The 27,370-nt window shown below is 31.8% G+C and overlaps 1 protein-coding gene across 1 annotated transcript in view; it reads left to right on the top strand.

The window, feature by feature from the left end:
* Positions 1-27,370, top strand: part of LOC126886447 (odorant receptor 63a-like) — a 123,561-nt gene that overhangs the window by 76,814 nt on the left and 19,377 nt on the right. The window contains exon 5 of the mRNA XM_050653387.1: positions 4,251-4,340. Within this exon, the coding sequence (XP_050509344.1) occupies positions 4,251-4,340 (90 nt within the window). The remainder of the gene's footprint in view (positions 1-4,250; positions 4,341-27,370) is intronic.

Here is a 27,370-nt window from a genome sequence, read left to right as displayed (position 1 = left end):
AAAATGTATTAAACACTTGAATTGGAGGAAAAATAGTTAAAAATTGATGGTGTACGTGTGATTCATTTGAGGTTTGCAGGTGCTATAATATTATTTAGTACAAATATCAAGGAACTGGAACAAATGTTAAGAGAATTAAATTTGCAGTTAAATAAAATAGGTTTTAAAATGAACCTTAAAAAACCAATCTAAAATCTCGTAGCCCTTATCCCTTGCCGTACTGCTTCTCTATAGGCCAATCAGACACCAGCTTATTCCAGTCTAAGCGTCAGATTCTATTAGAATTTTAAACTGATGCGTTAGCCTTTTTTAATTTTCTGTTCTGTTTACCGGGCCAGGAATTGAACCAACATCCTCTAGAACACCTCGCAGCGAAGCAAAGTGAGGTCGACCACCTGACCCACATGGCCGACCGACAGCCATGCGACTACAAATACGTGCTAATGTGCCTAAATCGTAGAGTGTATGACGAGTGTATCTTACCAGTGCCTACGTACGAATTTGAGACCATGGCCTTTACAAAGAAAATTTTAGATCCAGCTGAGTATACATCAAAGAGAGGTGGAGAGAGTCAGGGATTAATGTGAGAGACGGCATTCGAAATACCGACATTCGCACCACAACAAAAATTAGTGATGTCGTGAAATGTATACCGAGGCGGAGGAATGTATACCGAGGTTGAACTTGGTATTGCTCGCAGAGAAGAATGACCACAGAGAATAACATACTGGATACCAAGAGAGAACAGAGTAGAGGACTGGGAAGACCGCAGTGGACGGATGATATCAAACATGTAGTGGGCAATTGATATTAATTGCTAAGAATGGTCATCCATAAAAACAAAACGAGAGCCTATGTTTAGCAGAGCATAAACATGGGCTGAAGAAGAAGAGAACATGATGTGTTACTTGTTACAATATATAGATAATGCCTTTTGCTTGTAAATATTGATCTCAAAATGTGAGTAGCTTAATTTTAATCTTGTAATGTAGCGAGATTTGGCTAAAAGAAGTTTATTGGGAGTAGATTTTATTGTTTAAATCCTTTTGGTAATGATTTGTGTTCGCTTTCGCAAAAGGTTCTACTTGTATAACAATAGCAGTGTCCTTTTCATGTTCTACATGAAGACGCAGATGAGAAGAGTGAGTTTGCGGTCTCCTGCGATGTCATATACAGTAGGAAAAATGAAAGAATACCCATGAACGAACATATAAAACACGCTCTATTTTCCTGTCACCGTGTCATACAAAAAATTGGCCAGCGCAAGTACATGTAATAATTATTATTACATGTACTTGCGCTGAGTAATTTTCTTTGTGACACAGTGACAGGAAAATACAGAGTGTTTTATATGTTCGTTCATGGGTATTCTTTCATTTTTCCGACTGTACATACCTGTTAATTTGTTGTGGTTTACGGTGTCGTAAGTTGCGATAAGATCTACAAATAGATGGTGTCTTTCATATCATTGTGACCATGATTATGCGTTAGCTATGCGGTACCTTCCGACAGTATTCGGAATCTTTGTCAGGTTTAAGCAAGGCAGTGACTTTATCCTGTCTCCATGTTTTAGGTAGATAATTTTAACCGGTGGCGCCCAAAATCTCGACAAACAAAATCCCGACAGCCAAAATCCCGACAGCCAAAATCCCGACGGCCACAACACCGACACGCCAGAATCCCGACAGGCCAAAATCCCGACATGCAGCAATCCTCGCATAAGTAAAAATTCCGACCACTACATTTTGAATATTTATTGTTTCCTTTTCAAATGCAATACCAAATCATATTATCATCATCATCAACCCGTACGCGTCCACTGCTGGACATAGGTCTCCCTCAGCTCTTTCCATCTTTCTCTGTTTTGTGCGGCTTGCATCCAGTTGCCGACAATACGCTTCAGATCGTCAGCCCATCTGGTTGGTGGTCGTCCTCTGCTCCGTAGTGCTTCTTCTCGTGGCCTCCACTCGACAATACGTTTTGTCCATCGATTGTCTGACAATCTGGCGACGTGTCCTGCCCAATTCCACTTGAGCGACGCGATTCTTTCGACGGCGTCCGCTGTTTTTGTTCTACGACGTATTTCTTCGTTTGGGATTCGGTCCCTCAGGGAGACACCCAACATCTGGCGCTCCATAGCCCTCTGAGTTATGCGAATCTTGTTCACTACCTTTTTTGTGAGTGTTAATGTTTCCGCTCCATAAGTGAGTACAGGCAATACACACTGGTCAAAGATTTTCCTTTTCAGGCATATGGGTAAGTCCGATTTAAATACATAGCTCAGTTTACCAAACGCTGCCCAGGCTCATCCTATGCGTCGTGGGAGCTGGCAAGTCTGGTTATCTCTTCCCAACCGAATTTCAGGTCCCAAGTACTTATAAGATGCAGTTTGCTCAATATCCATTCCATCAACAACAATATTACGATTTAGCACCAGATTAGTCATTATTTGCGTCTTGTTGATGTTAATCTTTAGTCCGACCTCTAGGAAAGCGTGATATAACTTGTTCAACATTATTATTGCATCATCCATACGATCGGCTATAAGGACGATGTCGTCTGCGAATCTCAAATGACTGAGCTTCTCTCCATTTATGTTGATACCATATTCGTTCAGATCTGCCGTCTTAAAACTGTGTTCTAAAAGGGTTGTGAACAGCTTTGGTAAGATGGTGTCTCCTTTCCGTACTCCTCGCTGTATACAGAATTTATTTGTTTGTTGATCAGATAGTCTTACGCTAGCCGTTGCGTTGTGGTAGATATATTTTATCATATTAGTGTAGCGATGGTCTATTCGGCATTCTGTCAATGCTTTTAACATTTTCTGCTGGTTTATGGTATCGAACGCTTTCTCGTAGTCCACGAATATCAGTGCCAATGGTTTGTTGTATTCCGCAGACTTCTCGATCAAGTTTTTTATTACCAGTAAGTGGTCGTTAGTGCTATATCCGGATCTGAAGCCAGCTTGTTCTCTAGGCTGATAGAAGTCTAACTTAGCCTCCAGTCTTTTTTTGATAATTTTTGTGAAAAGTTTATATATGTGTGATAGCAAACTGATAGGACGGTAGTTTTTTAGATCTGTTATGTCACCTTTCTTGTGCAATAAAACAATGACTGCATCGTTCCATTGAGAAGGCGTTTTTCCTTGGTAAATGCATTCGGTGAAAAGTTTGGCCAAAACGTGGATAATTTTATTTCCACCTTGTTTGATTGCCTCAATCACTACTCCGTCATCGCCAGGGGATTTATTATTTTTCGTTTCTGAAAGTGTCTTTTTAACTTCGTCTGGTGTTACTTCTGGCATTAATTCTGATCCCTGGTTTGTGATTTTGGGCAGGAGCTGATCTTTCCTTGCGTTGGTGCTCTCATACATTTCGCGATAAAACGATTCGACAACCTTAAGGATTTCGGCTCTATCCGTAGCAATGCTGTTGTCTTTGTTTCTTATTCTGTACATATTTTTGTTGCCAATGTTATTCGTATTTCGCCGCAAAACTTTTAAACTTTTGTTTTCTTGAAATATTTGAGTTATTTCTCTTGTATTGTTTTCTCTTATGTCTTTTCGGATTGACCGGTGGATAATCATATTATAGAGTATTGAAATTGAAAAATTATTACTTACTAATAAATACGGGTAATATGTAATTATTATGTATTTTAAAAGAAAAAATTATTTAAACACTTCATTTTATAATATAAAAGATATACTTATTGAAATGGAAGGTTCTAAGTGACATGATAATATCTATTATATGAAAGTGAACTTAAATTCAGAATTTGATTATAATATATTATTGGACTATATATTGGCAAAAAAATAATTTAATTCATATACCCATGTTAGAAATCTTATTTAGAAAATTAGTTCATATTAAATGGTAAATACTTTTGTTTAGCAACAAAAAATAAAAACAGATGGCCATAAACACAAAACAAGAAATAAATGTGATTTTATATTAAAAAGAAACTTATCAAACCTGTCGGGATTCTGGCCTGTCGGGATTTAGGCCGTCGGGATTGTGGCTGTCGGGATTTTGGCTGTCGGGATTTTAGGGTAAACCCAGTTTTAACAGAGCTGTCTCAATAACGATCTTCTAATATTACTATTTAAATAACAAATCACTCGTTTTTTATATAGAAATGAAAATAGGGTGAAAAAGTTAATGTCAATAATAGTGTTCACATTTTTTTAAAATACATTTCTTAGCATAATAATTAGTTCCGTTTTAACCTTATTTTATTAACCGTAGGCCAAATCTTTATCAACATTTATGGTGTGTACTGGCTGGTTTTGGGGTTTATTTATGGACTGTTTCAGTGGTCAGCGTCTTCGAGATGAGGTAATGAACTACTGCTAACACAATATAAGTACAAAAATTTTAATATCTACTTATTTTTCAATAAATAATTCGTCATTTAGTCGGTTTAATCCTTCATTGCGTGATTTTTTATTTTTTTTATTAAAAAAATCTCTACAGTTTGCAATGATCTATACAGTGATGAGCGCACTAATAACTGGCAAAATAGCGCAAAAGATGGAAAACGTATTAAGTTGTGAGATAAAAAGAAATGAAACTAGTCGAGCTGGGAAATTTAGCGATGTTAACCTATACATTTACATTATATGGATTGTTTCTCACCTTTAGACGTATCGCACGTGTTTGGAAACTACCACTGTCACAGTGACAGGTGACAGTTTTAGTTGGCATACTCCTCTGATACGTGTAAAGGTGGGAAACAGTCAATATAATATAAATTTATAGGTAAATATCGCTAAATGTCCAAGTTCGACTAGTTTCATTTCTTTTTATCTCACAACTTAATACGTTTTCCATCTTTTGTGCTACTTTGCCTGTTATTAGCGCGCTCATCACTGTATACATATACAGGGAAAAATATTTAATATTATGTACTTATAGGTATTATTTATTAAAAATTGGGAGTAGACCTTGCTACAGCATGAATTTTTGAAGTGAAAACTTCTTTACGGGCGTTGTGCGATTTTTGGATAGGGGAAAAAGCATTGAATTCGCGACCATCATCGCGACCGTCATCGCGACCGTCATCGCGACCATCATTGCGACGGTCATCACTTATGCTATATATATATGCTACCCCAATATTTCAACCTGGTTATATATATATATATATATATATATATATATATATATATATATATATATATATATATATATATATATATTATTTGTATGTATTTATAAATTGTATAGAAGTATTTCAACTCCTTTATTCAGCAATCTATCAATAATGACAATAAGCGTTTTTGTTAACAAATAATTATGACATATACAGGATGCTCCATTAAGCACTCTGTTTTATAATGTATCTATTGCTAACTTTATGACATAACTTCTACTATTTACAATTTACAATTTTGTACTATTTACAAAAATATGTATATTACAAATTACTTAAACCAATTACATAATTAGGTCTCTTGGTTTGAATTTTTTTAATCTTCTTTCTTCATGCAAGTCTTCAAACAACCGCTTGGCTAACTCGTTAGGATGTACAGACACTCTTTCGCGATATATTGCACTATATTCACTTATTACTTCTTGAACTGTTGGAATGGCTAAGTCTCGTTGGATCACTGAGTTGGGTAGGTACGTAGTACGAAGCATCAAGAATCAGCCTTATCGTCTTGTTTTGGAACCTCTATTATATTTATGTTGCTATTAGAAGCTGTTCCCCAGAGCTGGATACCGTAGGTCCAAATGGACTTTACAATGGCTTTGTAGACCAGTCATTTGTTTTATAGAGACAACTTAGAGTTTCTGCCGATTATCCAGTATAGACAGCTTAGCTTTAGTCCTAACTGTTTGCGTTTAGTGAAAATATGTTTTCGCCATGTTAATCTTCTGTCCAGCTGGATTCCCAAGTATTTTACATCTTCGGATTGAGGTAAATTGTTGTTGTTAAGTTGTACTGATGGGAAAGTTTCTTTACGGAGTGTAAATGTTACATGTGTAGATTTTAGTTCATTTGATTTCATGCGCCATTTCGACAGCCATTTTTGTATCTTGTTAAGGCAGCAGATTTAAAGTTGTCTTGATGCCATCTTTGGGTCTTCGTATGAAGAGAGAGCAGCTGTATCGTCCGCAAATGTGGCTATTGTAACCATTGGTGTAGTAGGAAGATCACTTGTGTACAACAAATACAGGATATGTCCGAGTACACTGCCCTAAGCTACCCCTGATTTTATGGCGTTCAGAGAAGAGTATTCTTGGTTTTGTCTGAAAAGGAAGTGTCTATTGTTTAGGTATGGTTTTAGTAACAAGAATTGGGAATATGGGAGTAGCTTCTTAATTTTGTAGAAGAGTCCAATATGCCAAACTTAATCGAATGTTTGTGCTGTGCCATATCAATAAAGGCAGCAAAACAACAACGTTTTTGTTGGAAATCATCGTTAATCTTGTTAACTATTCTATGTACTTGTTTGATGGTACCATGTTTGTTTCGGAATCCAAATTGTGTGTGTTTGTGTGGTTGAAAAAAATGACTGCGGATTACTGGATCCATTCGCCTAACCGATTTTTATATTTTGAGCTCATGAATTGCTGCACTTTATAATTTCTTTTTCATTTTTTTTTATTGTGGTTAACAAAAGTGTTTGGTTTTATATATTATATTTTTTCTTATGTATATATTTTTTCTTAATCAATTGGCGCCAAAAGTATCCACAATTCAACCTTTAGGATGGAAAACTTCTACCTATTGATATAATTAAATTTTTTTAATTCTATTTTTTATCCTTTTTTTTCAATTTTTTTTTTATTTTTTTATTTTTTTATTTTTTTATTTTTTTTATTTTTCTATTTTTTTATTTTTTTTAATTTTTTTTCCTATATTTTTTTTATTCTATTTTTTTTATTAATTTTTTTTTCCAAATATATACATATAATTTACAATTTTATATTTACAAATGTGTTTATACAGTGTTTTATATACCTACTTTTATATATTTAGATATAAGTAATTGGGCAAGATTGTATGGATTTTTAATACATTTGAATTTATTCAATTCATAATTTAAATGTTGTACTTTATCCTGTATGGTGTTACAATTTAAGATCATATGTTCCGTTGTTCCTATTTCACCGCAATCACATAAGGGATCTTGCCTTAATTTAATTTTAAAAAGATGTGATGGAACCAAAGTGTGATTAAATCTTAATCTACAAATCGTTTTGACGAATGCTTTTTCGAAAATGCCCTCTTTGAACCAAGTAGAAGAAGGAATAGAATTTTGTAAGTTTTTATAAAATTTTCCCTTGTGACTTTCACTATACCAACTTTCCCATTCCTGCTTCACTTGGTTTTTGAAAATATATTTAAATCTGATCGGGTACATTTATAATTACTAATGTAATTTACATTTAGGGCCCCTTTTGCTAAATTGTCGACTATTTCATTATGTTTCAAACCGCAGTGCGCTTTAACCCATGCTAGTTTTATGCTTTTTCCACTGTTCGTTAATTCCATAGTTTTTTTTTGGCAATATTTAGTTCAATATAATTTAAATTGTTTTTATTGTGGAGTTTATTTAATTTTTCTAGGGCGCTTCTGCTGTCAGAAAAAATAATGAAATTTTCTTGATGGCAGTTAGTTTCTATATATAATAATGCCTCAAAAATAGCTGTCAATTCTGCGGAGTATATTGAGAAATGTTCATTTAATCTTTTTGTTACTTTATATTCGATATTTGGATCCCAAACTGTACACGCTACTCTATTATCTTTTTTTGAGGCATCAGTATATAACTGATAACTGTTAAGTACTTGATCATTAACATCTGATACAAATAATTGGTTTCGAATGAGTTAAGGAAATTGAGAATAATCCCTAAAGAAAATTGGTTCAATGTTAATAATATCTTTTGAATTTAGTTCAAAATATGGTAATATATCGGTAGTATGTACTAATTCTTTAATATTCAAATATTGGTTGTAAGCTTCTACTATTAATAAAGATTTTTTACTTTTCCAGTATGTACTGGTAAGATCTAACATAAAAAGTTGATGAATTTTTTTTATTAAATTACTGTTTCTAGAAACAATTTTCCATAGAAATTTTTCGGTTAAGTATTTTCTTCTTAACTCCAGAGGTGGTTCGCAGCATTTAATCATTAAATTAGAATTTGGTGTACTCATCATGGCTCCAATGCATTTTTTTAAACTTTTAGTTACTATACATTCGAGTTTGTAAAGGTGGCATTTCGCAGCTTGTGAATAGAATATAGAACCGTAGTCTAATATGGATCTAATATATGATTTATATAACAGAAGAGCAATGTTAGGGTCTGCTCCCCAGTTACAACCATTTACTCTCTTAATACGTTTACGCCCTTTTCTGTTTTTGTTACTATGTGTTCTATATGTTCTTTCCATAGCAACTTCCTATCTAAAATAATTCCAAAATGTTTAATCGATGGTTGAACTTGAAAAGTAATATCTTTTATTGTTACTGAATTCGGTATCTGCCGTTTTCTGGAGAAAATAACTAGCCTTGTCTTTTGACTAGAAATATTTAAACCTATGTAATTGCACCAGCTTTTTAATTCACTATACGCTTTCTCTACCATATTGCTTCCGAAGGGGATTTCGCATTCGTCTTTGTAAATTATGATATCATCTGCGTATTCTAATATTTTGACATAATTTTGAACTTTGCTTTCGATTTCGGCTGTGTATATCAAATATAGTGTGGGACTTAAAATACTGCCTTGTGGAATACCGATGTTAACTTTTCTTTCACCTATTATTTTATTTCCTATTCTTAATGAGATTGTTCTGTTACTGTATAATTTTATAATTCGTTTAGCAAAATCAATATTAAGACCGATATTTTTCATCTGATTAAATAAAATTTTTAAGTTTACATTGTCATAGGCACTTTCTATGTCTACAAAGAGGTCAACTACTGATTTAGAATTTGAAAAGGAGGTGTTGATATCTGTTACTAAGTGTCCTATATTTTCCATTGTGGAGTGTCCCCTGCGAAAGCCAAACTGATACTGTGGGAGCTTCTTATTAATTTCTAACCAAGATTCTAATCTTCTTTTTATCATGCGTTCCAAAGTTTTTAAAACACATGATGCTAGTGAGATTCCTCTGCATGAATCTGGTAAATGGGGTTCTTTATTTGGTTTCTGGATTGGAACCACTACGTACCTCTTCCAACTGCTTGGGTAATCTTGAGTTTCCCAAATTGAGTTAAGGATATCTAGCAAAATGTGTTTACATTTTTTGGGCAAGTTAGACAGCATATTATAGTATATACCGTCTAACCCAGGAGCAGAATTTTTACGGGAACTTAGATTATCCTCCAATTCCATTATGGTGAATTGCTTTAACAAAGTGTCTTCTTTGTGATTTTTTTGTCTCTCATCGTTTAATCTCCATATATGTTCTAAATCCTCCTCAACCCAAGCTGGCGCTATTCTATCTAGGAAGACTTCGTTCCAGTCGCCTTCAGTTATCTTGCTAACAGGTTCTTTATAGGTATTTTTCAACTTTTTAAGATAACTCCATATTAAGGTTAACGGAGTGTTTCTATTCAGTTTTTTAGCACAAAAATCTTTAAACGAAGCTCTTTTACTTTGTTTTATAATTTTTTTTTGTCTGTGCTTCTATCTTACTTAATTCTAATAAAATTTGTTATGTTTGTATTTCTTTTTAAACGTAAAAGAGCTTCGTTTCTCAAGTTAATCATATTTGTACACTCTTGGTTCCACCAATGTTTATTAAATTTAGCGTTGGTTATTGTTTTCTTTAATGGTATAGCGAAATCCGCTGCATTAAGTATATATTCAATAAATTGATCATAAGAAATTTTATCATTTTTATTTTGTTTTTTCTACTATTTGAGAAAACAACATCCAATCTGCTTTAATAAAATTATATTTTTGACTATTTGTTACATTTTTATCTACACTTATGTTATTAAATATATCAATTATAATAGGTAAATGGTCAGACCCTAAAGAGACTTGTTCAACTCTCCAATTACAAAGTGTAGCAATTCCATTAGAGCAAAGTGTTATATCTACTGCTGATTTATGAACTTGCTGTGGAGTAGAAATCAAAGTTTCCTCTCCAGTATTAAGAATTACTAAATAGGTATTTTCTATTGCCGCGAGTAAATTATTACCAGCTACGTCAGTCCTTCCGCAACCCCACACACTATGGTGGCAATTAAAATCACCTGCCACAATAAAAGGTTTTTCTAGACTTTCAAAAAATTTAGTCCAGTCCCTCTCACCTATTTTTAAATTTGGTTTAGCATATATAGAATATATATTAATTTGAGTATTTTTATCTAATAATATTTTAATAGACACACACATTAAGTTATTTATCCTAAAAAAAGGTTTAGTTTTACTGAATGCATATGATTTTTTTAGTAATATGGCAGAGCCAGCAAATCCATCCTCTCTATCATGTCTAAAAATATTAAAATTACTAATAGAAAATTTATATACTTTTTTTAACCAAGTTTCGCATAAAAGAGCTAAGGAAATATTTTTGTCTAACAGAAATTTTTCTATGCTTCCCTTATTATGAACTATAGATCTAGTATTACATTGAATCCAAATTGATAGTCTGGAATTAGGTGCATCATTTCTGTCATTGACTTCAGCTTTTTGACGTATATTTTCTCGAAAATTTTGGAGAAACTTGGTAGCAAGCTAATAGGTCGATAGGAGGTAACTTTTTTTAATTTTTTGCATGGTTTGGGGATCATTATTATTTGTGCTACTTTCCAGATCTTTGGAACTCTACCCTTTGGTACCCTAGTTTGAAGATAGCATTGAAGATATATGTTAGTAATTTAAAGCATTTGGGTGTTGATTCTTGAAGCAATTTTCCTGTAATGGGATCATATCCCGGTGCTTTTTTAATGTTAAGTTCATTCATGATTATATTTCTGGTTTCACTTACTGGAATTTTTTTATAGCAGGTCCAATTGGAAGGGTGCATTTAGTATTTCGTCTATTTCTTTATCTTCTGAATGCTGCTCTAGATCGTATGGATGGAATACTTTTTTTAAGTGTTGCGTAAAGACTTCTGATTTTTCTTTGTAATTTCTGGCCCATTTATTTCCGTTTCTAATAATTGGAGGACTAAACTGTTGAGGTTGCTTAAGCTTTTTTGTAGCCCTCTATAGTGCATAGTCTGAGGCTTTCGTTGGGGTTAGAGATTCTAAATAATTCTGAATGTTTTCATTTTAACTGTTCGATAGTGTTTGTTTTAATTCTGTGGTAGCTCTGTTATATTTTAGGTTATCTAAATATTAGGTTATCTAAATTGTTCCTGTATACATCCCAATTGTTTTTTTATTATATAATGTAGGAGGACTTTCTTTTTTTTTAAGATCTTTGAATGTATTGTGATTATTATCGAAGAAAGATCGGAGGACAGGTCATCAGATGTGGTCACCTTGCATTTTCGCCTTTGAGAGTTGCGAAGGCTAACAAGTCTGGAAGTTTATTAATGCCTGATGGCCAGTAAGTAGTTTCATTAGAAGATAGGTATTTGAGGTTACTTGCATTCATTGCCTTTAATAGTTCTCGGCCTTTAGTCCCCAAATGGTATTTTTGGCATTGTAGTCTCCGCCGGCTAAGAATTTATTGCCCAATATCTTGAAGTATTCTTCGTATTGTTCTTGTTTATTGTTGTGTTTGGGCGGGCAGTAAATTGCAGAGATGGTTAGTGGACTGGAGTCGTTTGTTATAGTTACGCTTGTGGCTTGTGTGTATTCTGTAGAACATTTGTCTCTCTCTCTCGAAATGTTGAATATTATCCCGAATAATTACTGCGGTTCCTCCATGTAGTGCAGTCACTGAAGGTTTTCACCTCCGATTTCGTTGAACCTGGGGGAGGATTTACCCTGGGGGAGGATGCCACCCCTTTTCTGGGTGAAAATTATTTTATTAAAAATAATACCATAAATCGATAGAGGGACAAATTGCAAGCAAAATTTGTCAAATTAAGTTATTAACGTAAATCAATACTTTTTGAGTTATTAAAGATCAAAGATTTTCTTTTTTTGTAAAAAATGCATCTTTTAAAGCTGTTTTTCACTTATAACTCAAAAAATATTAACTTTTGCAAAAAAGTTATTCCTACCAAAATTGAAGACCATAATAAATGGAATACAGTATTCACTCAAAGTACTAAACTAATGTTAATTCAAAGCGAGTTATAGGTAATTGAATGTATATTTTTTTCGATGAGTACTCAAATCTAAGTATTCAAGCTTAAATAACGGGAAAACGATGCATTTTATAAAATATACTTGTTAAACACTTATCAAAGTACTTCAGAATACCTAACAAATGAGCTCCAGAAGAAGTTAATAGCATGAAAATTAAGCAAGTTATGATGAAACTAAGAGAACCCTTTCGAATTTTTTACGAAAAAGTGAAAAATAAAACATACGCCATTTCCGCAAAGATTAAAATTTATAGTAATCCTTTTTTTATGGCCTTGGCGTAGCCAATTAGCCAGTCTAGTTTGGTATTAACGCAATTTAACAAAAAACATTTATTTGTATTAGCATAAGTAATGATTTTAACAATTTTCATCGGTTTAGAATGCATATTTTTGAAAAAAGATATAATTTAAAAAAATCAGAATTGTTAAAATTATCGTCATTTTCATTTTCTTTTGATAATAACTATAAAAATACTCGATATACGTAAAAAATTGTTAAAACCAAATTTTAGTTTTTTCAATATCAAATATCATACCTTTTTTACCATTTCTGTGGGGTGAAAAATAACCGAGATAGAAACGTTTAAAGCTTAAATTTTGCGACAAGAACCATGTAACCGTGGCCATTTAATCTTTCAGTTTTAAAAAAGTAAGGGGTTTGAAAGATTATATTTAACGCGTTTTAATAGCCTTTGGAATTACCTTTCAAACCGTTTTTAGGTGAACCTGATGACTTAAAAATTAACGGAGTTATTAAAAAAAAAAACGATAACATTTTTTGGAAAAATTTTTAAAACATATAGTTTGAAAAAATTTTTGGAGCATAAATTTTAATGCTATTAACTTGTTCGGTATCTCATTTGATAGATATCTCTAAGTACTTTCAAATTTTCCCGTAATTTAAGCTTGAATACTTAGATTTGGGTACTTGCCGAAAAAAGTATGCATTCAAGTACCTATAACTCACTTTTAGTTAATACTAAAATGTTTTTTTAGTAAGGAGTTTATTTGTACTAATTGTACTAATGTGCTTTCTCGCTCGGATGTTTCGTAGTGTACACTTTGTATTTTGGTATACGAAAGTAAAGTGGTGTTCTTCTGTACAGTGGGCTTCAGATATAAGCAGCATGTCAAGGTTTACATTACTTATATATGACTTTACTTCATCAATATGTTGTTGAAGGCCATTAGCATTCCAGACTCCTATTTTGAACTTATATTCCACCTATATATGACCGTGGTTAGTAGATTAAATATAGTTCCTATTTGTGCGGTAAGTTTTCCTATCATATTTTCTAATTTGCCTAGATAGTTTTGATTAGCTGTGTGAGGGGAGACTATTGTATACTTGAGAGCTGGTTTGGATTTGAAGGCATTATGATGGGGTTGTTGCTTATATCACTTTGGTTGGTAGCTTGCGCGAAGTTCACTCCTTATCTTACTCTCGAGTCGGCATTTGCCTGCTATTCTATGTTTCTTTTACCTAAGTGTGGGGTACAGTTGTTGTTGCAGTTGTTTATGCACTTCGCATCCTCTATAGTTAGCGGGATGGTTTCATTTGCAGTTTATGCACTTTACGTTTTCATCTCTTACTTTTCTTGAGCATTCTTTCGTTAGGTGTGGTCCAGAGCATTTAACGCAACGTGCAACTTTTCTGCAGTAATTTTTTGTATGGCCATATCCCTGGCATCTTGAGCATTGCGGAATTTCTCTTTTTGTGTAAGGAGCTTCAAAAGTTGGATCTTCACTGTGTATGAGCCTAGGCTCTTTATTGTATACTCGTTATTTGTGATTTTTTAAAAGTAGTTCGTGTATAGGATTTACAGTACCTGCGTTATATATAATTATTGGTGGAGGTTTTTTAGTTTCGTTGGTTTCTTTTCCCTGTCCATTGTTTCATCATCTACTTTGCTAAGATTTTCAAAACGATTTTCAGTTTCAATAGGTTTTCGAAGCCAGTATTTCGTTATTTTAATTTGTCTGTACATTTTGTCTTCCTCTGGAGATTTTATTGTTTTTTTACTTTTTGTACCCTGTACTCTGTTTGCCATTCGTTTTGTTATGTGGTTCTTTTTCTGTTGGGGTTACTTTGTCAGGATTATAATATATTTGTGGTGGTTGTGAGTTTTGTGGAAGACATTGCCTGTGACTGGGCGTGATGGATATTGAAGGAGTATATTGGGAAACCATAGGTTGCATTTGCTGTAAGTAGTATGGAACCCTGTATTTGTGGATAATTGGGTTGATTATATTAGTTATTAGGTTCTACATAACTAAGTTGCGATTATAACCCAATAAAATAAAATAAAACCAAAATGTAATTCCGTACAGGTTGGAATACATTTTTTATTAAAGTTTACGTCAAAACAAAAGATATTTTCAAGAAAGTATATGATTCATATGAGAGAATCATTGTTTAAATAATTAAAAATTGGTAATCTATGCAAAATATATACTTTTTTAACTGCTGCGGCAATTCTTGTTTTTATTAAGGATTTTAAAATTTTTTCTGCAAAGAGGAAGAAACGGTCTTTTATATGAGACTTACTAAATTAAATTTGACCCTTAATTTATTTAAATAATTGTAAATCAAAATTGAAAAACAAATTTCCAAAAAAATATTATTTGCAATATAAATAAGCACTATAAAATATTTTGTTTTGCAGAAAAAGTTGCACTATGATATCATTATAAATCGACAAAAAAATTGGTTGATAAATATTGAGTAGTTTACGAGATATTTAATTTGTTTATAAAAAATTACCATTTTTTCAATTGCAAAAACGCGGTTGTTGCCGATAGAGTATTAAAGGTCATATTTTGTTTACTTTTATGTGTATTTTCGATAAATGTATTTAAAAATAAAAATTTTAATTAAACACCCCTTCAAAATGGTGTTTGAAAATTGGTGTAATTTGTTTAACACTTATTTTTCTAATAACATCACCAAGATTAAAAATTTTGAAATTATTTTTCGATATTCGTGTTTTTGGTAGTTTTAGACACACTTACAAAAGAAAAAATTTCTAGATTAATTTTTTGCCGAGATAGCTTTCCAAGTTTAAAAATTCATAATTTGTTTATTTATCAATATTAACATTTTATAGTGCGTGAGTACATCTATCAACCCTACTACTTGACAATGTCATTTACACATAGAGTTAAAATTTTAGAATATTTGAAATAATAATGATTTTCGTAGCGACCTTAACTGAAAACTTTTTGCATGAAGAGTGATGCAGTAGTCCTTTGCAATATCTTCGTCAATAATGGACCAACTTCAATGTTTCTTTTTAGTTTATGGTAGTTTATAGAGATAGTACATCTAAATGACACTTTTAACAGTAAATATTCGTCAATTTGTTATAAACAATTTTTTTTTTCAATTTTTTTTCTCTAGATGTTATAAATAAAAGTTGACACAAAAGATTTTTATAAAAAAAATAATACTGAATTAGCATTTACCCGTGTTGAGCTGCCCCCCCCCACTTGCAAAAATTAAAAAACAAATAGCCCTGATTTATGAGCTATTTATGAGCTCTCATATTTTGAGCTCGTCCCACTGAGCAGGAATTTAATATTTTAGTGGGGGTGGGGGCTGACTACTTAAAAATAGGAATATTGAATCGATTTTTGCGGCAGAATTACGAGCTATTTATGAGTTCTTGAAATAATATAGTTTCGATTTTTGAGCTCATCCCCTTCACCTCCAAACATCCCTTTAATTGATTTAACTTAAGAGAAACATGCTGAGAAAACTCAAAATATATCGTATTGCGGATATAATTCCTATAGCTTATATATTCTAAGAATACACTATTAAATCACGTGCATTTCGATTATTGAGCTACAACCCTTCGCAAGAAAACTACCCCATCTTCCCGGCTTAAGAGAGAGTTGTACTTAAAATGCATTAAATTAATTATTTGGCGACTACATATCATTTAATAATTTATGAGATCACAAATTACGCGCATTTAGATCAGTAAATTGCAATCTATTTTGTATAGTGAAGTCACTGAAGGTAAAAATTAACGATTACCTTCAATTTCGGTGAACCGTCATCGATTTTCACGAAAATTGGTCAGTGGTTAGAGGATACCTCAAGAAACAAAGGTGACATGGTGCCACCTTGCGCCTTTACCCTGAGGGTGGATACCACCTCTTCTCGGGGGGTGAAAATTATTTTATAAAAAATAACTGCACAAATCAATAAAAGGACAAATTATAAGCTACATTTGTTATATAAAGTTATTAAAAGAAATCAATACTTTTTAAGTTATTAAAGATCAAAGATTTTAATTATTCGTGAAAAAAATGCATGTTTTGAAGCGGTTTTTCGTAAATCACTGAAAAACTGTAAGTTTGTACAAAAAAAATAATAGTAGTTTAATTCGTATAGTTTATATTCTGAGAATAAACTCTCAAATCACGCGCACTTCGACTATTGAGTTACAACCCCTTCGCAAGAAAACCATCCCATATTCCCGGCTTAAGAGAGAGTTGTACTTAAAATAATTTAAATTAATTATTTGGCGACTACATATCGTTTAATAATTTATGAGCTCGCAAAATATACGCATCTTAATTATTGAATTGCAATTTTCTTTCTATAGTGCAGTCACTGAAGATAAAAATCAATTATGACCTACGATTTCGGTAAATCTCCATTCATTTTCATGAAAATTGGTGTGCGGATAGAGGATACCTCAAGAAACAAAATTAACAATAACAATTTGCGGTTTTAGCCTGGAGTATATGTCACCCCTTCTCGCGGGTTAAAATTACTTTATTAAAAATAACCCTACAAATCGAGAGAGGGACAAATTCAAAGCAGAATTTGTTATATGATGTTATTAAAATAAATCAATACTTTTTGAGTTATTAAACATCAAATATTTTAATTTTTGTGAAAGAAAATGCATGCTTTAAAGCGATTTTTCATAAATAACTCAAAAACTGTAAGCTTTTGCAAAAAAGTTTTCATCAGTAAAATTGAAGCTAATAATAAATATAATAAATTGCTTACTTAAGAGGATGGGTACGTATTTTCGGCTGCAATGCTATTCAAATTGGGATTTATTTTTTTCGAATCCTGACAAAACTAATAAATATTTTTAAAAAATTTAAACGCAGAATGAAAGATTACGTTCTTACTGAGGGCCGAAAGTTCCTGAAAACTTCTGTAGTGTTTATTTTAATAAATTACAGGGGTGAAAATCTAAGAAAAAATGTAGTGTAATTTTTAATTTCAAATATCGCATTCAAAAGAAATTTTTTATTCATTCTAATAGATTTTCGGCCCTCGATAATAAGGTATTCTTTTATTCTGCGTTTAAATTTTTCAAAAATACTTATTAGTTTTCTCAGGATTCGAAAAAAATGATTACATTTAATATACATTGAAAACTTTGACAGGCGTCAAAATGTTCCTTTCCTCTTAAAAATAATGTTAATTTAAAGTAAGTTATAGGTAATTAAATGTATATTTTATCTGCGACTATTCAAATCTAAGTATTCAAGCTTAAATAACGGGATAGAGATGCATTTTATGTAACACTTACTAAATACTTGTCAAAGTGCTTAGAAATACCTATCAAAGGAGCTCCAGAAAAAGTTCATAGCATCAAAATTTATACTCCAAAAATTTTCCCAAAAAAATGAATTTTTTTAAATAACTCTGTTAATTTTTATGATATCAGGCTCATCCAACTATTTGAAAGGTAATGTCAAGAGCTATAAAACTGTATTACATTTAATCTTTCAAATACTTTATTTTCTTAGGATAATAGTAAAGGGCTCCTGCTACATTGTTCTCGTAGTAAAATTTAGGCTTAATCGTTTCTATCTTCGTTATTTTGATTCATACAGAAATCAAAAGACAAGTACAATCTTTGCAAAAAAAAAACTCAAATTTCGTTATCTATCATTTTTTACGTGTATCGAGTATTGTTTGAGTTATTATTTTAAATGTGATTTAAAAAAATCAAAATTTTTCAAATTTTCGTAAATCATTTGCTTTTGATAATAACTCCAACAATACTCGATACAGGTAAAAAATTATAGATAACGAAACTTGAGTTTTTTTATTAGCAAAGATTGTGCTCGTCTTTTGATTTCTGTATAAATCAAAATAACGAAGATAGAAACGTCGAAGCGTAAATGTTACTACGAGAACAATGTAACAGAAGCCCTTTACTATTATCCTAAAAAAATAAAGTAATTTGAAAGATTAAATGTAATACAGTTTTATAGCTCTTGAAATTACCTTTCAAATAGTTGGATGTGCCTGATATCATAAAAATTAACAGTTATTAAAAAAAATCCTTTTTTTGGAAAAATTTTTGGAGTATAAATTTTGATGCTATCAACTTTTTCTGGAGCTCATTTGTTAGGTATTTCTAAGTACTTTGACAAGTATTTAGTAAGTGTTACATAAAATGCATCTCTTTCCCGTTATTTAAGCTTGAATCCTTAGATTTGAATAGTCGCAGAAAAAATATACATGTAATTACCTATAACTTACTTTAAACTAACATTATTTTTAAGTAAGCAATTTATTACATTTTTTGTCAGCTTCAATTTTAGTGATGAAAACTTTTTTGTAAAAACTTACAGTTTTTGAGTTATTTATGAAAAATCGCTTTAAAGCATGCATTTTCTTTCACAAAAATTAAAATATTTGATCTTTAATAACTCAAAAAGTATTGATTTATTTTAATAACATTATATAACAAATTTAACTCCACCATTGCCTGGTCCCAAGCCCAGGATGAGAAAGGAGGAGGGTTGTGCGTGAGGTTAGCGACCTCACCACATAAAAAATAATATTGCTAAAGAAACCTCTACAAGCCTCGGAAATAGGACGGATAACGCGACGACGAAAATGGCCACGGAAATGGATTTGAGAAAAACAACGTACATAGGATGTTGGAATGTCCGGACAATGTTTGAAACAAGTAAAACACATCAAGTGGCAAAAGAAATGGATAAAAATAACATTAGTATATTAGGATTATCTGAAATTAGATGGAAGGGATGTGGAAAAACAAGAATTGAACACGCCAAAACGGTTATATACTCGGGAAAATGTGGCGAAAAAGACCGACACGAGAGTGGTGTTGCATTCATGATTTCAAAAGAAGCAACAAATGCCCTAATAGAATGGGAAGCCATCTCAGATAGAATAATAATGGCTAGATTCAAAGCGAGATATAAAAATCTAACAATTGTTAATGTATATGCACCAACAAATGAAAAAGAACAGGACATAAAAGATGAGTTTTACCAACAGCTGCAGATGGCATACGATAAAATACAAAATAAATATAAAAAAGATATTGTGATGATAATCGGAGATATGAATGCCAAAATAGGAACGAATAATAGTGGAAGAGAAACTGTAATGGGGAAAGAAGGATTGGGACAAATTAATGAGAATGGTAACATGTTTATAGATTTCTGCACCCAAAATAGTTTAGTCATAGGTGGAAGTATATTTCAACACAAACGCATACATAAAGTAACATGGACATCCCCCGATGGACAAACACACAATCAGATTGACCACATAACCATAGATAAGACATGGAGGCACTCACTCTTAGATGTTAGAGCAATGAGAGGGGCAGACATAGGGTCCGACCACATGTTGATTAGAGCCAAAATCAAACTCAAACTAGCCAGAAGCAAGAAAACGCCAATGGAACAACGAGAAAGATATAACGTTCAGTGGCTCAAAGACGGAAATGAAAGAACTGAAGAATATAAGACCAAGTTAAGAGAATTATATAATAAAACTTACAACACAGAAAATGCCACGATAGAAGAGCTGTGGGATAAATGCAAGTATGTATATACACAAGCAGCAAAAGAAACGATAGGAATACAAAAAATAAGTAATAAACCATGGCTATCGAGAAGCACGTGGGAAAAAATAAACGAAAGGAAACTACTTAAATGTAAAATGCTACAAAATGATCTAAGAGATAGGGAACAAATGAAGAGAGAATATAGAGAGAAAGATAAAGAAGTTAAAAAAAGTGCGAGAAACGACAAAAGACAATATAACGAAGAACTGTTAATAGAAGCAGAAACAGCAGCAAAAAAACAACGACATGGGAACTCTATATAAAACGACGAAAAAACTAAGCTCGCGCGGAAAAATGAATGTTGAGCATATAAAAGACAATAACGGGAAAATGTTGAAGAATGAAAAGGAAATAGTTGAGAGATGGATCGAACATTTTAGAGAAGTATATGTCAACAGAATAATAGAACACGAAATGGAAAATGAAGAAATAAAGGAAGAACTAAGCTGCACCGAATCGGAATTCACAAAAAAAGAAGTAAGTAAAGCAATACAACAGCTGAAAAGAGGGAAAGCAGCTGGAATAGATAACATTACCACAGAACTACTGAAAGCAGATAGAGAAACATCGGAAGAAATCCTGTATGTACTAATAAACAGAATATGGCAGGAGGAGAGAATACCTGATGATTGGAAAAAAGGTATAATTGTAAAGATACCCAAAAAGGGAGATCAAACGAATTGCAACAATTGGAGAGCAATAACACTACTTTCTACAGTGAGTAAAGTCATGACAAGGATGATACTAGAAAGAATGAAAGAAACTATAGACCAGTTGTTAAGACCAAATCAAGCGGGCTTCAGGAGTAATAAAGCATGCACAGATCATATTAACACATTAAGAAACATTGTAGAACAAACAATAGAATGGCAGAGCAAAATCTATATAAATTTCATTGACTTTAGACAAGCCTTTGACCGGATTAACAGAGAAAAAATGTGGGAAATACTAAAGAGATATGGAATTCCATTAAAATATATAAGAATTATCAAAATGTTCTATGAAAACTATACCGCACAAATCATGCACAATGGGAAACTCACAGAACCAATCAACATAGACAGTGGAGTCAGACAGGGGTGTATTCTATCTCCAACCATATTTTTGATCTTAATTGACTGGGTCATGAAGAAGGCAACGAAAAATAAAACAGGAATTAGATGGAATGCTTTCGGTCAGCTTGAAGATCTAGACTTTGCAGATGATATATGTCTGGTGTCCGAAAAAAGACAACATATGCAGAAAAAAACGGAAAAGGTGGCAAAAGAAGCAAGAAAAATAGGACTAGAGATTAACACAAGAAAAACCAAACTTATGAAGATAAATACGGAAAGAGAAATGGGTATATTTATTGAAGGAGAAGAAGTAGAAAATGTACAGAAGTTTTGCTATCTGGGAAGCATAATTGACGCTAGCGGTGGAATAGAAGAGGAAATTAATGGAAGGATAACTAAAGCCCAAAATGCGTTCTATATGCTGAAGAAAACATGGGAGTCCAATAAATTAACAACCAAAACCAAAATCAGGATATTTAATACAAATGTAAAGAGCATTTTGCTATATGCAGCAGAAACTTGGAAAATAGAGAAAAAGATTATACAAAAGGTTCAAACATTTGTAAATAGATGCCTTAGACGAATATTGCAAATATATTGGCCAAATCGGATAAGTAACAAGGAACTTTGGAGAAAAACTAATCAAGAGCCGATAGCCAAAACGATAAACAGACGCAAATGGAAGTTTATTGGACACACATTAAGGAAAAATGAAGATGATATAACCAAACAAGCCCTGGATTACCAACCAACTGGAAAAAGAAAACAAGGCAGACCAATGACATCCTGGAAAAGAAATATTACCAGAGAGCTAGAAGACAATGGGTTAACATGGAAAGAAGTGAAAGCCCTGGCCAGAAACAGAGATGAATGGAGGGGGACTGTAGAGGCCCTATGTTCCAAATGGAATCAAGAGGAGTAAAGTAAGTAGTAAGTATATAACAAATTTTGCTTAGATTTTGTCCCTTTCTCTATGTGTGGCGTTATTTTTAATAAAGTAATTTTAACCCCCGAGAAGGGGTGACATATACACCAGGCTAAAACCGCAAGTTGTTATTGTTAATTTTGTTTCTTGAGGTATCCTCTCACCAATTTTCGTGAAAATGAATGGAGATTTACCGAAATCGAAGTCATAGTTGATTTTTAACTTCAGTGACTGCACTATAGAAAGAAAATTGCAATTAGATAATTGAGATGCGTATATTTTGCGAGCTCATAAATTATTAAACGATATGTAGTCGCCAAATAATTAAATAAAATTATTTTAACTACAACTCACTCTTAAGCCGGGAATATGGGATGGTTTTCTTGCGAAGGGGTTGTAGCTCAATAGTCGAAATGCGCGTGATTTGATTTTATTTTTAGAATATAAGCTATACGAATTAAACTACTATTAACTTTTTTGTAAAAACGTACACTTTTTCAGTGATTTACGAGAAACCGCTTCAAAACATGCATTTTTTTCACGAATAATTAAAATATTTGATCTTTAATAACTTAAAAAGCATTGACTTATATATATATATAACTTTATATAACAGATGTTGCTTATAATTTGTCCTTTAATTGATTTGTACAGTTATTTTTTATAAACTAATTTTCACCCACGAGAAGGGGCGGTATCCACCCTCAGGGTAAAGGCGCAGGGTGGCACCATGTCACCTTTGTTTCTTGAGCTATCCTCTAACCACTGACCAATTTTCGTGAAAATCGATGAAGGTTCACCGAAATTGAAGGTAATCGTTGATTTTTACCTTCAGTGACTGCACTATACAAAATAAATTGCAATTTACTGATCTAAATGCGCGTAATTTGTGATCTCATAAATTATTAAATGATATGTAGTCGCCAAATAATTAATTTAATGCATTTTAATTACAACTCTCTCTTAAGCCGGGAAGATGGGGTAGTTTTCTTGCGAAGGGATTGTAGCTCAATAATCGAAATACACGTGATTTAATAGTTTATTCTTAGAATATATAAGCTATAGGAATTATATTTGCAATACGATATACTTTAAGTTTTCTCAGAATTTTTCTCTTAAGTTAAATAATTAAAGGGTTGTTTGGGGGTGAAGGGGATGAGCTCAAAAATCGAAGCTATATCATTTCAAGAGCTCATAAATAGCTCGTAATTCTGCCGCAAAAATAGATTCAATATTCCTATTTTTAAGTAGTGGGGGGGGGGTTGAAATTTTTAATTTACGGAATATGAGAGCTTATAAATCAGGGCTATTTGTTTTTTAATTTTTGCAAGTAGTGGGGGGGGGGGGCAACTCAAAACGGGTTTAAAATTTTTTAAAGACTTTTCTCTTTGTAGAATATTAAAATATATATGTATGTTACAATTAAATTTGTTAATTTTTATTCACTTTATGCATCTATTTATATAGAGGTTGTCCTCCATTTTTTATATATTTAATTTTGTAGGTATTCACATTATTTTTCCGAGATTTTGCCAATGATTTGTACAAAGAACAAAGTTTTTGTGATTCTTTAACAAAATTTTACTATTTTGTTAAATTTTTAAAATAAAAATTTGTTTTAATGTTTTTTTGTGATTATCATTGGTACCAACTTTTAAGGCGGGTTGACATTACTAGTGAATAACGAACGTGGCTCACGCTTACGTATCTTGCCCATGCTATTGTTAGATATTTTATTATCTATTTTCAAACTCGAGCAGTACGTTCGTTATTCACTAGTAATGTCATCCCGCCTTTATTATCACAATACTAGACAAAAAAAAATGTTTGAAGAAAAAATTGTTTATAACTAGGTAATGATTATTTATGGCAAAAAGAGTCATGCAGATGCCATTATTTTTATATGATACCCCAAATTAATAGAAAATATTGAAATTTGCCCATTATTAATGGAGATATTGGAAACCACTCCTCCGCCAATTTTCAGAAAAAAAGTTTTCATGGTGCTACGAATATCATCATTTTTCAAAATATTCTACAATTTTTATTATGTGTATAAATTACATTGTTAAGTAGGTAAGGTAAATAGATGTTCTCACGTACTTTTAAATGTAAACATTGATAAATAAACAAATTATGAATTTTTAAACTGGGAAAAGCTATCCCGGCCAAAAATGCTTCTAGAAAATTTTTATTCTTTTGTGGATATGTCAAAAATTACCAAGAATACGAATATCGAAAAATAATTTTAAAATTTTTAATCATCTTCAATGTTATTAAAAAAATAAATTTAAAACAAATTACACCAATTTTCAAACGCCATTTTGGAGGGGTGTTTAATTGAAATTTTGTTTTGTCAATACATTTATCGAAACTATACATAAAAGCCAAAAAAAATGAAGCCTTAAAAACTTGTATACTCTATCGGCAACAACCGCGTTTTTGCAATTGAAAAATGGTAATTTTTTATAAACAAATTAAATAGCTCATAAACTACTCAATATTTATTAACTTTTTTTTTGTTAATTTATAGTGATGCCATAGCGCAACTTTTTCTGAAAAACAAACTATTTTATAGTGCTTATTTATATTGCAAATAATATTTTTTTGGAAATTTGTTTTTCAATTTTGATTTACAATTATTTAAATAAACTAAGGGTCAGATTTAATTTTGTAAACCTCATATAAAAGACTGTTTCTTCGTCTTTGCAGATAAAAATTGTAAAATCCTTAATAAAAATACGAATCATCGCAGCAGTTAAAAAAGTAAGTTTTTTGCAAAAATTACCAATTTTTAATTATTTAAACAATGTTCCCCTCATATAAATCATATATTTTCTTGAAAATATCATTTGTTTGGGCCTAAACTTTGATAAAAAATTTATTCCAACCTGTACGGAATTACATTTTGATTTACATGTACTGTAACTTTATTTGATCGGTTTATTATATTTATTGTCCTGGTTGAATTTTATATTTAATTAATTTTCTCACCTTTCTTCGTATTTCTGCTCTCCCGTGAGTCCCATGGCACCTATTTTCACTAAATCGCCCGGACTATTTATTTAATTTAACTAGTTAATGAAGGCAAAAACCTTAACACTGTAATTATCTTTTTCTGTCGTACATTAATGTTAATTTACACACTCATTTGCTGTCGAAACGATCTTCATTTGACGAAAATCAAATGAGTACTTAGCATGAAATGATAATACTTTATATAAAAAAAAATAATGGTGTAGATGGAAGTTCTGAAAACAATTTTTGTGTTTAGTTACACACAGGCCTATACCACATTATGAACATTTGAAGTGCGTAACTCCAGGGCACCGTGGGCATTTGCATCGTTGTCGAAGGTGGTCATGTATGTACAAGCCAGTGAGTGACTTGATCCATCTGTATATTTGAAGGTGACACATTAGTTCAGAGAAATAAGGAAAAAAATATCGTGTTGGTGACACATCCCCCTCCAGGCTGAAACCAAATTTTTCGAGTAATATGGTCATCTTTAATAATAACCTATATGTTTCCTGCAGCCGATTTTGATGATATACATAGTTATAAACAAATGAAGATCAAAAAACGGTAAATTTTCGCTTTTTCGTCTCTTACTAAAAAATTGGGCATTTTAAACAAATTTGAGAGTAATAAACTCATAAACCGTATAAAAAACTTCAATATGGCGTTCGCTGAATATGTCTATCCTTATTGGTTACTTAGAACATTGTCAAATAAATCATAAATTTTGAGTTTTTATAAATATTCATAACTTATGTAAAAATTAACTTAGAACCTTCTTATTACATGGAATGCTGAGACTTATGGTGCTTAAATTACACCCTAAATTCTAAAGCAATTGGTCAAATAGTTTAAAAGTTATTTAATTGTTTATCCAAAATTAATTTTTTTTGCAACACTGTAAGTCAGAAAATGATGAAGTTACAGTAATATTTTGGATAGTTTATGAAAGAAGAAAATTTACAGTATTAATTTAATTTAAAAAAAATGACAAAAAATAATTATAGATATTGCAAAATAATTTTGCAAAAACATGTGAATTAAAAAAAATGGGGGGGCTAACTTTGTCCCTAAATGTCCTAGAACAGTTGTTTTTCTTTCTAAATGTGTATAAAAATTCAGTCTTTCTAAATATGAAAAAATAATTTTTCTACGGGTAACGGTTAAAAAGTTATTCTAATTGTTTATATGTAAGCAAAAAATGGACATGTTTTTGCAAAATAATTTTACACTGTTTAAAATTATTTTTTGTCATTTATTTTTAATTAAGGTAATAGTATAAATGTTCTTCTTTCATAAACTGTCCGAAGTATTATTGTAACCTCATAATTTTCTGACTTATAGTGTTGCAAAAAAAATGAATTTGGGAAAAATAAATTAAATAACTTTTAAACTATTTGACCAATTGCTTTGAAATTTAAAATATAATATAAGTACAAGAAGTCTCGGCATTCCTGGTAATAAGAAGATTCTAAGTTAATTTTTACCTAAGTTACGAATATTTATACAAACTCAATATTTATGATTTATTTTGCAATTTTCTAAGCAACCAATAAGGTTGGACATATTCAGCGAATGCCATATTGAAGTTTTTTATACGATTTATGAGTTTCTTACTCTCAAATTTGTTTAAAGTGCTTAACTTTTTGGTAATAGACGAAAAAAGCGGTAATTTACCGTTTTTCGATCTTCATTTTTGTTTATAACTATGTATATCATCAAAATCGGCTGCAGGAAACATATAGGTTAATAATATAGATGTCCATACTACTCAAAAAATTTGGTTTCGGCCTGGAGGGTGATGTGTCACGAGAAAAACCTTATTTCTCTGGACTACATGGTTAGCTAGACCTCGGTATCCCTTGGTCTTAAGTTGTAATTCTATGTCACCTCTTCTATTTGAGCGTATGAGGGATATTTTGTAACTTCCACTTGGAATTCTGTTTCAATGCTCTACGATAGAGCAATCATGCATTTATGCTTGTCAGATCGATTACATGGCAGACAATTTTAAGGTACCATTTCTTAGTTCTGAGAGAAATCGAACTTCTACCTACTAGCTCTGGATCCCGCATAAGAGAAAAAAGTTGATTAAAAGCAAGCTGAAAATTTGTGAATAGCTTAACGGTGTCTAGTCGGACAAAGTTTGATATATGGGAACAGTGGAACATGGGAAGTTTTAATGGTGGAACAGGTTAAAAATTTGGAACGCCAGACTACGAAAACGTCAAATTACTCTGGGCTAATTAGCAAAATTCATGG

Source organism: Diabrotica virgifera, chromosome 6 (genome assembly GCF_917563875.1).
Source record: "Diabrotica virgifera virgifera chromosome 6, PGI_DIABVI_V3a".
Classification (NCBI taxonomy): Eukaryota; Metazoa; Arthropoda; class Insecta; order Coleoptera; family Chrysomelidae; genus Diabrotica; species Diabrotica virgifera.
Note: the sequence above shows the minus strand (reverse complement) of the source record. Positions and strands in the feature narration are given on the sequence as shown.